This window comes from Fulmarus glacialis, unplaced genomic scaffold (assembly GCF_000690835.1).
Source record: "Fulmarus glacialis isolate BGI_N327 unplaced genomic scaffold, ASM69083v1 scaffold16512, whole genome shotgun sequence".
Lineage (NCBI taxonomy): Eukaryota > Metazoa > Chordata > Aves > Procellariiformes > Procellariidae > Fulmarus > Fulmarus glacialis.
The window spans coordinates 1-15,194 of record NW_009199973.1 but is presented as its reverse complement, the minus strand read 5'-3'; the positions used below and the strand labels follow the sequence as shown (position 1 = coordinate 15,194).

The window sequence follows — 15,194 nt, the reverse complement described above, 5'->3', positions numbered from 1 at the left end:
CACTTTATATCTCTACCCGCTTCCCTCCATCCCCAGGGCTCACCCGGTCCCAGGCAACAAAAACCCTCCCTCCTTCCCCTGTCCTCTGCCACACTCTTGTCTTGGGGCAGCTGCCTGGCTGCAGGGCACTGCCATGTGGTGGTCCATCATCAGCCTTGTTTCCTGGACCCAGCTTCTCACCTGGCCACCCATGTATCCTGCACACCTGAGCAGAGTCCAGAGATGCTGCACAGCAGGGGAAAGAGAAAGGAGGGCACCCCAGCACACTGCAGCACTAATTGGGATTAGCTGTTCTCCTTGAGAAGGAGGTAGTGGCAGAGAGGATAAAGAAAGTCCCCCTTTGGGTACTAGGAGCTTGCGGTAGGGACTTCTGGTTTCAGCAGCAGCCGCTTGTCTCCACAGAGGATGGAGAAGGATTGCCTGTTCAGAGCATCCCACACCATAAAAAAAAAATCATAACAACATGGGAAAAGGACTGAAAAATGTCTATGTTTCATGCCCAAGGAGGAATCCCCATCACCTGGCAGCACCCAGCCACAGGCATTGCCTGGACAGGGCAGGGAGCTCCTTCCCATGTTCTGGGGACCACATGCTGCTCTCCAGCTCACTTCAGCTTGGATTTAGCAAAGCACTTAAGTGCTGGTTTGAATTCCTCCCAAAGCCTTGCTGAAATCAGCAGCTTTGATGAATCAAGGTCTGAACAGGCAGAGCTACTAGCAGTGACCAGGAAAGTTAATTCCCCTTCCTATCTGAGGGAGAGATGCTCAAACATCCCAGGAGTGGGGAGCAGCTATTGAGAAGCAGCAGTTCCCCTGGAAAGCAAACACCCACACATGGCACCCCACCAGCACATGTGTGACCTGTGCACATGTTCACGGCAAGCTCACACCTTCATGGGCTGTTTTTCCTCATTTCAGACTACACCAGGCTAGAATCCATCTGCCACCCTGGAAATTAATAGCAATCATTAAACAAAAAGAGCTGGCAAAAAGAAGCCTGAGGTGAAAAGCAGCTATTTCTGCCAGAAAAAAAATTAAAACTATTTAGACATACAGAAAGTCATTTATTACTGTGAAGTCCTCCCTCCACCTGGGGTTTAAATCTCATTACCGTTTGTCCAAAACAGATGTTACCCTTTTAGCAGTAAATTATTAACGATAAACTCCATTCCTCCAGAGAGGATGGGTGTTCTGGGTTCACTTGCTTTTTTAACTTGGGTAACCTCCACCTGAAATGTTTATGAAAAGGACAGGCAATCCAAATCCTGGCATAGCTCCCCACTTCTATTGTCTTGGACTTCAAAGTTTTTCTTTCCACTCTCCACATCTTTTGAAGGTCTCTGGATGAGCAGGAAAATACCGCAGCCCCGAGGGTGGCCACAGACCCTGCTGAGGAGCAGATATGATGTTGAGGAAGTGGCTTTCATGTGCCACAAGCCCATGCTAATGCACCAATAGCTCTTACTGCTGCTTTTCCCACAGCAGTTTGGCATTAACCATGTGTCAGACAAAAACAGTTTCTCTTGGATGGAGCTTGGCATGTACACAACCCATTTTTCCAAGCTTCTCTGCTACCACCCACACATTTTTGGGTAGAAGGCCATTTGGTTGGGTTTTAGGCTTGCTGACACCATAGAGGAGACCAAATGGTCCCTCACACCTGTGGCTGAGCATCCTCTATGAGCAAAGCTGGGCTTTGCTTATTCCCACAAGTGCACAGGTATGCTTCAGTGGGAAATCACCTTGCCTTGAGAGAATCACTGGCACAGATTTTAATCAGCCAAGCCCATGGTAGAGCCATATCTTTGTTCTGTTTAGATTTAACATGATAAAGATACCTGCTCAGGAATCTAGGAGCCACATTAACCATGCTGTAAACACAATCAAATGAGACATTAATATCAGCTCCACAAGAATACGGCCATCTGGCTGCCCAGCCATCTCCCCAACCATTTCAGGTAGGATGAAGTGCATCCCCAGAGACCCTACTAAATAGATGTTCTCACAATGCCTCTTGGAGCATGCCTGGGAAGCAGCAAGTATCAGTTATTTTGGAACTGTCAATGATGAAACCAGTACCAGCATCTCAGGGCTCCTTCAGAAAATACTTTTTGCTATCTGTACAATTTTTTCCACACCCTGAGGGAAGCAGCAAGAGCTCTGCTGCTGGCCATGTATGTCTGTGAGTGCTCGTTGCTGGAGGAGAGTCATTCCCTCAGCACAGCACGTTCCAGGCCTTCAGGCTTTGTGGCTCATAACCAAACCCTTCATGGAGCCCTAAGGGACCCAAGGGGAGCCCAAGTAAGCAGAGTACTCACCTCCCTACAGGTGTGGGGTATCCTTGGGATGAGTCCATTGCATGTCCATTTGTGTTGTGTCAAAGGCATGGCAGAATAACTGCAGAGACTGTGCTGGTGGGAAGAAAAGGCTGTAAGTTCATGGCTGAAATTAAGCTGTTAAACAACAACTGAGGCAAATAAACACCTACAACCATCTTATGGGCTCTGCCCTCTGTCAGAGGGTGCATTCACTGCTATCTCACACCCCTCCACAACCTCATGTGCCAATCTGCACCAACCCTTCATCCTCTCACCCCCATCCCAGACCCAGCTGGAGCACAGACTTCCAACATCCAGGCCCACCAAACCACCCCCACCAGGCTGGGACCACTGTCCCATGTCCCACATCCTCCTAGCACTGCAGGGACCTGGAGGGTGCAGTGGGGCTGAACACCCTCCCTTCATGGGGGCCAACAAACTAAGGTGCTTGTGGCATGGATATTTGTTTGTAGCATGGGTATTTGACCCATGAGGAGCATCCTATAAAATTTTAGCAGGAAGGACAAGTGTGTATTTCTGCTGCTGAAACAACAGACCCACAGCCTGTTAAAGTGTTTTTCTCTAGAAACACAGCATCTGTTTGGGTTAAGAGGTCAGGACATACTCAGGGTTGGATATGTTGCAGAGGACCTGTCTTGACCTAGGGAAGAAGAGGGTCTCTCCTCCAAGAGCTAACAAACCTGAGCTCCTCCAGCAGACCTGTGTGCAGGAGTGGGGCCGTGCTGGGTGAGCTGTGTGTGGAAGGTGGTCATGCTTGGTTTCCTCTGCAATGCTGTTATCCTGAATAAACATCAGATTGGTTTTGGAGAGCTGCCCAGATGATCATTAACCTTCTCCTGGCCCATGACAGGAAGCCAGCCTGCAGCACTGAGCTAAAATTAGGCCTGTAGGGCACTGGGCTTGCCAGATATTGCTATATCTAGGCAGAAACCCCCTTCAAAAAGTAGACAGCCAGAGGGTTCAGCCTTAAGCTGGTGTCCTCAGCTCCAGAGGACAAGAGCTAGATCATTAAAATCACAAAATAATTTAGGTTGGAAGAGACATCTGAAAGCCGTCTTCAACCAGAGAAGCAGGACCAACTTCAAAGGTGAACAAGTCAGTAAGAGGTTAGCAGAGGTGTTTGCCTACAGCACAGCCACAGCGATTCCTGTGTGCTGTTGATTCCACTTGCTGATGAAAAGGTGAATTCCTTTTTGCCTACCCGGAGATCACAGCAGACCATTACCGTGAAGTCCTACATGTGCTGTATATTTTCTTGTCCACCTGCCAACACTCGGCAGTACAGTCCACCTAGAAATGGCGACTGAGGTAGGCACTGGCCAGACACCCACACTTTCTGGCTCGACACCCCTTCACAGGGGAAGAGTGGGAAGAGTCCTTTTGAAAATATGACCATAAAAAAAAATTCAGAGCAAGCAAAGCACTTGCACCTCTGAAAGGAATTTCTAACAAAGCTAACCATTTCATGGACCCACCAGCAGATTTCATCCTGTATACAAGTGGATTTTCCTGTCTGGGATACAAAGGATTATGTGGGCCTCCTGCAAAATAAATTAATGAATGAAGCTGCTCTTCCAAATAGCAGCAAAGATCTGAGTGAGAATGACAATGCAGCAGAGACAAGGCACAGTTCAGATTGTCAGCGCTGAGGAACACCAGCAGTTTCACTTCCCAGCACGGGGCTGGCTCCCTCCATTGTATTGGTGCTGGAAAGACATGCTTTGATCTTCAGCACTATTTACACGGGGGGAAATGGGAGTCCTGCTTCCACACCAGATCTCTGCTTTCCCCCAGCCTACCATGAGCATAACCATCCCATAATGGAGCTGTGATTCAAGCTGATTATTTCTAAGGAAGAACCCCATCAAGTAAATACTAGAGAGGCTTTCTCCCATGGAAACACACCTTTCCTATTACTACTGTTTTACCTGATCAGAGCTCTTAGTTCTCTACATCCCCTAAAATCTTTTCCCTCTTCACCTTCCTCTCTCTCTGCCCCTCTAATTGCACTCCTTGGCTCTCTAAGGGCTCAACTGCACTGTCACAGGCTGGAGCTGACATTTCATATCTGCCCATGCTGATATTTCAGAAGGCTGGTTTAATGCACAGGTAACCCAGCTGGGCTTAAGAGGTTGTTCACCAGGAAGATCATTTATGCATTTACTTACACTCAGCAGCCCACAGCGGTGTGCGATAGGGTTGTCATCTCGACAGACCCTGGAAGCTAAGCAGCATGAGATGGATGTAAATGACTTCAGACTGCAGCTGAGTGAAAAGCAGAATATCTGCATTTCCTGAAGTCCCAAGAGCTAACCTGTCTTCAAAATACTGTCATTTTAACCCAGAATTTATTTTGCCATAAAACAAAAAGGTCCTTTAAAATGTTTGTGCAAAGAGGTTTGTTTTGGCCATTCCAAGATTGCAGCACTGGCCTCAGCCTGGCTGGTGGAGGCACGATGGCTTTCAGCTAGGGCTCCCATCAGACACCACAGCACCAAGTTTACAGCTAAATTGGCCTGAATCTCAACTTCCAAGAAAGATCACAGCTTTTCAGCCAAATGTTTAATTTTGCAGAAAGTGCATTTTACATGAGAAAACCATTTTACTAGAGAATCCCCCATGCAACCAGCTGCAGAGTAAGCTGACTCCTATGGAAATCCATGTGAGGCAGCAGCAAGGGCTGGCTGTTCAAAGGGAAGGCAAGGCAGGAGCCAGGGGTGACCCCAGCACAGGGGGTTCCCTCCCCACCCAGGGTGGTGTCTCCCAGCACATGAACACAGCAGGCAAGGTGCTGGCAACAGGGACCATTGACAGTCCCAGGCAAGACAAGAGATGAACCATATCTAGGGTCCATCCAAGGAGTCCAGTCAGCAAAGAAGATAGGGCCCGGGGCAGCACTGGACACAACTTATAGTGCATGTCTGAGGGGTCCATCCAGGAGATAAGCCACCTACCACACAGGCCTGAGGTCTATCCTGGAGGCAGGACCACAAGAGGACTGGAGCAAAGCACACCAACAGCAGAGCTCAAGAAAGGACTAGAGGCCCAGGGCTGAGCTTATATGGAACTCCTGAGCCGGTGGGCAGAGGGTGTGGGTGGAGGCCCCAGGTGAGGCTGATCAGGGTCATTAGTGTCTTCAGGGCCTTGACAACCAGGTGCATTTCAGGCTCCTCAGATTGACATTCATTTGGCCACTCATCTGCAGAAAGTGTCCCATGCCTCCTGCAAAGAGACTGCAAAATGATCCAGCAGCCAGGGAGTCTGTGGACACCAAAGAGCCGTCAGTGTCTTGATCTCTATTGACTTGTATTCCCCTTGATAGGGACAACCCAAGGAGAGAAACATTGTCCCTAGCACCGTATAGAGCCCATGAGTGTTGATACACTGGTAATGCCCCTGTACAGAGACCAAGTGTGTAATTTCTATTTGTTTCTCCCAGCCTACCCCAGAGAAGTGATCTCTTCCCCATCCCTCCCACCTGGCTACTTGTCACTTAGTGCGTGACCTCCCAACGTCTCTGTAAAAGCTATCCTATATGTGATGCTGGGCACTTCTTTCTTAGCCCCCCTTTACCACTCTGCTTCATTCCTTCTTCATCTCTCTTCAAACCTCAGTGGAAAATATAACTCTTCTCCCTTGCCTATTTTTCTTAAATAATAAATAATAGCAGGAGAGAAAGTAGAATTGACTGAGAACTCTATTATCTAACACTGTGAGGCATTTGGGAATAAGGTTGGGATGCACAAAATGCTCCTAAACCCTGTCTGTGGAGGCAGTACTAATACCAGGACCTCTGGATATAAAATTAACTTGAATTTTACAGGCCTAGGCATCTTTTATTATTCAGCGTGGTTGTGATTCTGACCAACATCACCTGGCAGGAGGCATGTAGCAAACACCAGGAATACGAATGAGCAGAAAAACCTGCCTGGAAGCCTCCTTTCCCACCTGACATGTACAGGATGGATGTCAAGCAATTTGGGGGAGACTTCATCACTAATAAATGTTTTCTCTGCCATCTTGGAGCTGCCTCCTTGGATTATTTTATGCATAATGAAGAGCCAAGGTTCATTTTTCCAGATTTTCCCTCCCCCTGCCTTTGAGTGACTAAACATTTATTGTTTTTAATGTATCGCTCCTCTTTTGCTATGGCTCTCTTTGTAGGGGGCTCCTTCATTTATTGATAAAATGGCCTGAGCGGCTGTGAAAGAGGGTCTAAGAGAAGCTGAAACTTGGCCAGCTGGAGATGGAGCAGCTAGGGAGAATGAAGTTACGGAGATGCAGAAATGCCAAGGAGAGGAGCACTGTTGTGTGTATGTGTGCATACGCATGCACACACAGGCACGCATGTTAATCTGGCTCCTTGCCTTCACTCAGTAAATCTAATCCACGGTTTGAAATAACTCATTCAGTAGAATAACAAAATTAGGAATTGAGTGCCAGGACAGCATATTATTATATGTGCTGCCCAGCTCGCTCTCCCTCTACCTACCCAGCCCCCACGGCTGCTTTGTTTGCTTCCTTGCAGCTGCTGCTCTGGTTTAATTTACCGAGATGCCATTAGTCGGGAAATGGAAGCAAAAAACTTACCAGCCAGCCTGCACTGGTTTTTGGAGCCCCAGCTTTGCCTTTTCCTTTCCACCTCCTTTCCCATGGGTTTTCAGCCAGGACGAGGTTGCTGCTGCTCATCCAGTGCAGGCTGCAGCCTCGTGGGCATCACAAGATGACAGCAGTCCCTCTTTGCTGCTGGGTTGTTGATGGGGACCAGGGCTAGAGAAGCACGGACAGGTAGGAGGGGAGGACATCGCAGGATTAGCAGGGCAAAGCACGAATCCGGGCTCCAGCAGGGACACTGGAGATCAGAGGCAACGCATAGGAGCAGCAAGGAGTGAGGGAGCAGTCATTGCCCCTTTGCTGGCCTCTGTAAGCCACATAAGCCCAACATCTTCTCAGCTGGTCAAACCATGCTGCCTTGTGAAAGCAGTGGGAAAGGGAAATACAGCAGTGTCTGCAGCGCACAGGTAACTCTGTGTGGGAATGATATTTCCTGCAAGGTACTGGTGTGGTTCCATGGCCTCCCCGTGGACCTGGCCTGTTGTCATTGTCAGCATGGTGCCACAGTTCAAGATATCTCTGGGATTAAATTCATCATTTCAAATCATTGCTATTGTTATTCCACACCATCTTCATTCGTCTCTTTTGCTTCTTTCTCAATCAGTGAAGGAGAACCCCAAATCTCCACTTTCCTTGTTGTTTTTCACATTAGAGTTGTAGGTGGTTTGTTCCCAAGTTTTCCCAGGCAGCTCTGTGGAGGGTCAGAGGACTGGGAAATGTGGTGTGCAATTGGGTTACCAGGAGGATAAACCCAGGACAGCTGGGCAAAGACAAATCAGTCAGGCAGGAGGGTTAAAACACTACTTTTTCGTACTGATTTTTTATCCAGTCTGTGGGGAAGAGGCAGGGGGTCTCTCCCTTGCTGTCCAGAGCCACGTCCCAGCTGCAGGAGGTCAGGGACAGCAAAAGGCTCCTCGTCCGACCGGCTGCTCTATTTCTAACCTGCAAGAATGGAGCCCAGGATTTCAGAAGCAGAAACGAACAGAAACGGGAGATTAGAGGGGAGGTAAAAGGTAGAGAAGGGAAGAAGGAGAAAGCTCCTGGATGTCTGTTATCTGCTGTTACAGGGAGGTGAGTCGGGAACCCCTGCGAGTGCCCCTGCTCCCGGCCTGCCTGGCGGGGTGCTCGGCACTTGGCTGATGTCGCAGCGCACGCACGCAGGCGCACACCCACACGCACCCGCGTCGGCGTGATGCTGGGAGGGAGGCTTTCAGAAGCCAAAAAGATGAACAATTATCCGTTCTGTGCAAAGCAACAAGACCCACTTCTCCACTCCCCAGTCATGTCCTGGCAATCTAATAAAAAGGGAGATTAGCCCCTCTTTCCTCTCTTACATCTCCTTAATGCTGTCATTTTATTCACACTTTGCAAAGCAAATAAACCAGCAAATTGCTTGCTTTAATGAGCTGAAATTAAACTCAGGCTGCTGATAAAATGCCTTTTCTCCTTTCTGTTTTTGGGAAGGACTCATCTGATAGGCAACGTACAGGAAAAAAGAGAAAACACACAGCAGGAGCCTTATTGAACGTGTTTGAGTCATTTACCATTGCTCTTCTTCACCCCCAACCCCTCCAATTAGATGAGGGAGGCACACAGGTGGTGAGAAGGCTGCCCGGAATCAGCCTGACAAGGGCCGTGGAGGGTCTGTCTCTGCTCTTTGCTCACGGGATGGTGTTAGCTAATGCCCACTTAATGATCCAGGCTGCAGCCCTCAGCCTCCCCAGGGAGGAGTGACAAGAAACCTTCCCCTGAAAGAAAAAAGCTGGTTTGGCTTTGCAGAGCAATCCCAAAAATAAGCTTGCCCAGAGAGGATGGTTGGGTCAAAATGGGAGTTAGAGGAGACAGAATAAGTGCTTGCTAAACAGAATATGCCAGGATGCATCGCTCCCTGCTGCCTGTGCTGTCTCAATTCGGCAGGGCTTCCCCTGCCTGCAGGAGGTCCCTGTAATGCACAAGCCCATGGAGGAGGGCAGGGAGATGCTCATACCCTGCAAGCACTGCGGAGCAGCAGGCAAGGGAAGCCATGCCATCCCAATGGGACAACTGGGGCAACCCATTGCTGATGGCTCTGCAGGCCAGGACTACCCATCGCTGCCCTTCTCCCACACCCTTAAGGACAACGTACACCCTGTTGGGAGGCAAGCTGAGGAGCTGGAGACCAGGCTGATCCCCGTGGCAGAGGAGAGCAGGCACATCTAGAGCCCAGCTTGTAGCCAGAGGGAGCGAAATTCTCTACCTGCAGCACAACGCATCTGCTGGGATTTTTATGCTAACAAGAGGAGCTCCAGGCACTTGCCTTCAGCCTCTCACAGCCCTGTCAAGCGCTATCATTATCTCACGGTACCGGAGAGGAGACTGGAGCGCAGAGAGGTTAATTGAGTTGCCCAGTGCCGGGAGGGATGTAGCAGCAGACGGCTCTCAGCCTGGCACTGCAACCCGTGCCTCCCCGTCAGCTGGGGACAGTAAGGGGGGGGCACTCACCTCCAGCGCCCCAGGGAGCACAGTCCCTCTTCCCTTCCTCGCTGGCTCCAAGGCCTCAGCTACACCAAAACGGGCTGCCAGGTCCTGGCAAAGCATCCCAGGGAAGGGACAGCACATCCTTACAAATGCGTTCCTGCCAGTGCGGCAGGTAGTATCCCCCAAACTGGGGTTACCCGCAGTATCAGTATCACTGCGGTGATGTAAGGGCTTCAGCTGGAATTGCAATGTAAAAGCATGCTAAAGTCCAGGTTTCTAACCCGAGGAAGGAGGAGACCTGAGATTCAATTCCCTTGCCCTCAGCATCTCCTCCACCCAGACCCCCATTTCTAGTAAACTTTTGAAAACCTGGTGGTGTTGAGCTTTCTGCCAAATGTACCCGGGGTAGGAGAGCACCAGGCACTGGGGAGGCAGAGAGACCTGCAAGTACCCAGGCAGGGCCCCACAGAAACATCATCTTAGGGCCGGTACTTCTCACCCACGCACGCCTGCACACCTGCCACAGACAGTACAGTCCACAAGAAGGGTGGTACCGCACACCCTGCCCTTGGTGGGGTCACTGGGTGTCTGGCTGTTGGTTTCCCCTACAGCCTCACCTCCCCTAGCAGCTGGTGGGGCGTCTGCTGGAGGACAAGGTGGCTGGAGAGTCTCATGTGCAGAGAGCTGACGCAAGAGCAGATCTTGTTATTCATGTAATGGAAATCCAACTGTGCCACCAGGGAATAGACTCATTGTTCACAATACAGAAAGAACAAATAAACTGTTTTACTGCTTATTCTTACTGGCCTGTTTACCGAGGTATAAACTGTGAATGGTTAACAGGGATCTCTGCAGTGAAACATGGTCTGCTTCATTGCCTGGTATCACGGGTAGAAAAGAAACTGGTTTCTTCAGGACAAGGGCGAGGGTATGGCATCTGCCTCTAAATGCCCCTTGATGATCAGCCTCATGATTTTCAGGCGTGCAGCACCCAGCACAGACCCTTCACTGCCTGGGCACTGGGAAATGGTTTGGAAACCAATTTCTGGATTTATACTATTTTGCAGATACAATGAAAGACAATTTAGAGGTAAGCTGTGCCCCTGTCTACTTCGTGGATGCCCAAGAAACCACCAGTTCCTACCAGCTATGCTTTCAAAGAGTGCTGGTGGTGTCTTCCCTGCCTCCGACGCTCTGCCCTGGGACAAGGGAGACAACCAGAGCTCCTGTTTGCAACGAAAGGATTTTTCTAGATAGGTCATGATGTTTTCTCCCCGTTTGTGGGCAACTCCATCTCTGCCACAACACCTCACTGCATCTATCCTACCAGCCCAGAGAGCTGTTTGGCAGTAGAGATGTCCACGGATGATATTTTCAACATCTTGTGGAAAATCATGACCCAGGAGATGCTGATGCTCATGCAGTTCCCTCCTCTCCACTTTTGCCTTTGTGTTTCCCTAAGAAATTACAAAAGGAAGTAGAAGGCCTGTCCGTGGATATTTATGTTCAGTCAAAAATGCAGGAAAAAATAATGGAAAACGTGAGCCAGGAATGAGAGTTTTTCTGTGGAAAGTGAGGCTGTTGGCAGCCTCCCAGGTTTATTTCCCCATTGGTTTGTGTCTAGTGAAGACTCTTCCTGGTCTTCAAACGGCTGTTTCTGGCTGAGGAGGAAAGCTCTTGTCCCGTCTTCTGCGAATACTCTTGTTATGCCACTGAACGGTTGAGGGTCCTCCCCACCTCTGCATCATTTCACCCGGGAGGGAGAGAGAGGTCTTGGAGACAGGCAGCAAGCCTCAATCACAGACAAGGACATCGGATGGTGGACAATCATGCTAGCATGTTTTGTAGTCAAAGAGCGCCCTGAAACTACTGCTTAGGTTCCCAGAAACAGGACAGGCGCTCGATGCTGGGCTTTATCCTAGATGCTACGCAGCAATGCAGTCAGAGAGACACAGTGTCCTCAATCAGCATCCCCCTCCTTGGGCACCGTTGCTGCGCACACCAGCACGCGAGACAGTTAGGATTCCCCTCAGCAAAACGCTGCAGCATCAAATCTACATCAGAGCGAGTTGTCTAGACTTCATCTGCTCTCAGTGGAGAGGAACAGACACTTCTGGGGCATCACTCCTCTCCTCCTAAGGTAGACACCTAAATAGGTCAAACGGTGCCCTGGATGTGCGTTGGTCTCTCCCCTGCCTATAATGTGACACTGGGCAATGCACTCAGAGGAGGGTGATCTCCATGGTCAGTGACCACCTTCCCTCGTGCTGCCAAATGCCACTGGTGGCAGTGCCCAAATAAACCAAAGGCTCCTTGAAAGGTGGTAGCCAGAGGTAGAAGGCAAGTGCCTAACGTTAAAAGGGTAGTTGGACACATTTCCAACACCTCTAAATGCCAACTGTCTTTCCTTCGTGTTTAGTTTGTGCTTGTGTTTTGTTTTGAGCAGGTGAGCCGAGGGACCGAGCGGGGACAGCTAGACGCACGGAGGCACATGGAGATGGGGACCAGTGTTGCGATGGGCAGCAAAAAGAAAACGAGGAGATATACTATAAAAAGTGAGAGGAAGGCTTGTCTCTAAGCCAGAGGGACTCCTCCGCACGGGCACCTAACTTCATGACTCCCCCCCCGAGATGCCAGAGACCTGGTGATGTGGGACCAGCCTCAGCCACCCAGGCCTTGGTAGTAGCCCCTGGCCGGTGGCTGCCAAGTAGCGTGGGCACCGAGGTCTGCTTTCTCCACGGACGCTTCCCCCCCATCTCCAAGCCATGAGGAGAAGGGAGAGGCAAGCGAAGCTGCTGAAGAAGCACTAGCCCACATCTTCCCGGCCCCTGTCCCGCTCCCCGCTTCTGGCAGACCAGGAACCCCTTCTCCGCGCCGCCCTTCCAGATGGCAGGTCGCCGGTGGGCCGCGACGTCAGCCCTCTGCGTGTGCGTGGCCGCCGTCTCTCTCCTGCACACCGGCGGGGGGCGGGCAGACTGCTGGCTCATCGAGGGGGACAAGGGCTTCGTCTGGTTGGCCATCTGCAGCCAAAACCAGCCTCCCTACGAGTCCATCCCCCAGCAAATCAACAGCACCATTGTGGACTTGCGGCTGAACGACAACAAGATCAAGAGCGTGCAGTACGCCTCGCTCAGCCGCTTCGGCAACCTGACATACCTCAACCTGACGAAGAACGAGATCTCCTACATCGAGGATGGTGCCTTTTCAGGACAGTTCAACCTCCAGGTGCTGCAGCTGGGTTACAACCGACTGAGGAACCTCACCGAGGTCAGCCTCCGGGGCCTGGGGAAGCTGGAGTACCTCTATCTCCAGGCCAACCTCATCGAGTCCGTCACCCCCAATGCCTTCTGGGAGTGCCCCAACATAGTGAACATTGACCTGTCCATGAACAGGATCCAGAGACTCGACAGCAACACTTTTCGGGGCCTAAACAAGCTCTCTGTCTGTGAACTCTACAGTAACCCCTTCTACTGCTCCTGTGAGCTCCTCGGTTTCCTGCAATGGCTGGAGGCTTTCACCAACATGACACGCACCTATGACCGGATGCAGTGCGACTCCCCACCCGACTATACAGGCTACTACTTGTTAGGCCAAGGCCGGACTGGCTACCGCAATGCTCTGAGCATGCTCTCTTCCCTTTGCACCGGCGGCTCCTACACTGTGATCCCTCGTTTTATCCCTCCCAGGTACCAGGTGACCACGGCGCCCTCCGAAAGCCCCTGCTCCGAGGAGGAGTGCTCCTCCGGCGATGGCACGACCCCGCAGTTCTCCCTCTTCACGCCCATTGGCGAGACGGAGGTGCGCCCCAACATCCAGGTGAAGCACCTCAACCACAACTCGGCCGTCCTCACCGTGCAGATCCCCTACCCCTTCAGCAAGATGTACATCCTCTCCCAGTTTGAAAACGGCTTCTCCTCTATGATCACCAAGCTCAGGAAGAAGGAGGAGAACATCACCGTGAGCAACCTAGTAGCACAAAGAGATTACACCTACTGTGTAGTCTCTGTCCACCAATACTCCAAGTACAACCACACCTGTGTCACCATCACACCCACCAGACCCAACCGCAAGGAGCCGGTGCCCACCCCTTCCACTGCCACTCATTATATCATGACAATCCTGGGCTGTCTCTTTGGCATGGTGATTGTCCTGGGCGTTGTGTATTACTGTCTCCGGAAGAGGCGCCAGCAGGAGGAGAAGCACAAAAAGGCTGCCGGCAGCATGAAGAAGACCATCATCGAGCTGAAATATGGGCCAGAAATGGAGACCACCAGCATCACCCAGCTGTCTCAGGGACAGATGCTGGGTGGGGAGACGGTGACCCGCATCCCCTACCTGCCTTCTGCTGGCGAGGTCGAGCAGTATAAGCTGATTGACAGCAGCGAGACCCCCAAGGCCACCAAGGGCAACTACATGGAGGTGAGGACGGGTGAGCAGCCCGAGAGGCGAGACTGCGAGCTGTCCCTGCCGCCGGACACCCAGAGCTCTGTGGCTGAGATCTCCACCATTGCCAAGGAGGTGGACAAGGTGAACCAGATCATCAACAACTGCATCGATGCCTTGAAATCTGAGTCCACCTCCTTCCAAGGGGTGAAATCGGGGGCAGTCTCCACAGTAGAGCCTCAGCTGGTGCTCTTATCAGAGCAGATCCCCAGCAAGCACGGATTCCTCTCCCCCGTCTACAAGGAAAGCTACAACCACCCTCTCCAGAGACACCACAGCATGGAGGCAGCCCCCAAACGCTCCAGCACCTCTTCCAGTGGCTCCATACGGAGCCCCAGGTCCTACCGCTCCGAGGGATCGGGCCACAAATCAGAAGCCAAATACATTGAGAAGACATCCCCTACCACCGACACCATCCTCACTGTGACACCGGCCGCGGCCATCTTGCGGGCAGAGGCGGAAAAGATCCGTCAGTACAGCGAACACCGGCACTCCTACCCCGGCTCGCACCAAGGGGAGCAGCACGACAGCATGGCGGGGCGAAAGCCCTCCATCCTGGAGCCTCTGACCCGTCCTCGCCCCAGAGACCTGGCCTATTCCCAGCTCTCGCCTCAATATCACAACCTGAGCTACACCTCCAGCCCAGAGTACACCTGCAAACCATCGCACAGCATCTGGGAGCGCTTCAAACTCAACCGCAAGCGGCACAAAGACGAGGAGGAGTATATGGCAGCCGGCCATGCCCTACGCAAAAAGGTCCAGTTTGCCAAAGACGAGGATCTTCATGACATCTTAGACTACTGGAAGGGCGTCTCTGCCCAGCAAAAGTCCTGAGTCCTCACACAACCCGTGACTTAACACACTAACTGGACCAAAAGAAATCCGCAGCAGCTATTTTTATTCAGACTGTCTTTGAAACAAAATAAAATTTAAAAAAAAGAATCAATAAAAATAAAAGAGAGAACAAATTATGAAAATCTATAAATATTCTATATAATATATAAAGCGAGATATTAAAATGTCCTCACATTGGTGAGACGCACCAAATTTGAACACAAACTTTACAAAACAAACAAACTGTGGAGTGAAAAAAAAAAGTTTTGTTTCATTTCGATTTTTTAAAAAAAAATAAGAAAAAAGAAAAAATTGAATATAAAAAGAAAGTGAAAGAGCGGGCAGAGAGCTGAGGTCTGGCGTTTCCCAATATTGCATTGCATGAGTCCCTATTCCGTGATTTTGTGGATTCTTTGTGAACAGTTTGTGTTCTTCCTTCCTTCCCTTCCAAAATCAACAGCAACAAAAACAGCAACAAAAACCAAAAAGAGACCAGAAGGAGATCCAT

The 15,194-nt window shown here is 50.7% G+C and overlaps 1 protein-coding gene across 1 annotated transcript; it reads left to right on the top strand.

Moving 5' to 3' along the window:
* Positions 1-12,295: 12,295 nt before the first annotated feature.
* ELFN1 (extracellular leucine-rich repeat and fibronectin type III domain containing 1) lies at positions 12,296-14,733 on the top strand. Its single transcript, XM_009573433.1, has one exon. It carries the CDS (start codon positions 12,296-12,298, stop codon positions 14,684-14,686), a length of 2,391 nt encoding a protein of 796 aa, XP_009571728.1. The 3' UTR covers positions 14,687-14,733.
* Positions 14,734-15,194: the final 461 nt, after the last annotated feature.

What these genes read in the sequence shown, in the direction of transcription:
- ELFN1 (XM_009573433.1), top strand. Translation starts at nt 12,296, where the DNA reads ATGGCAGGTCGCCGGTGGGCCGCGACGTCAGCCCTCTGCGTGTGCGTG.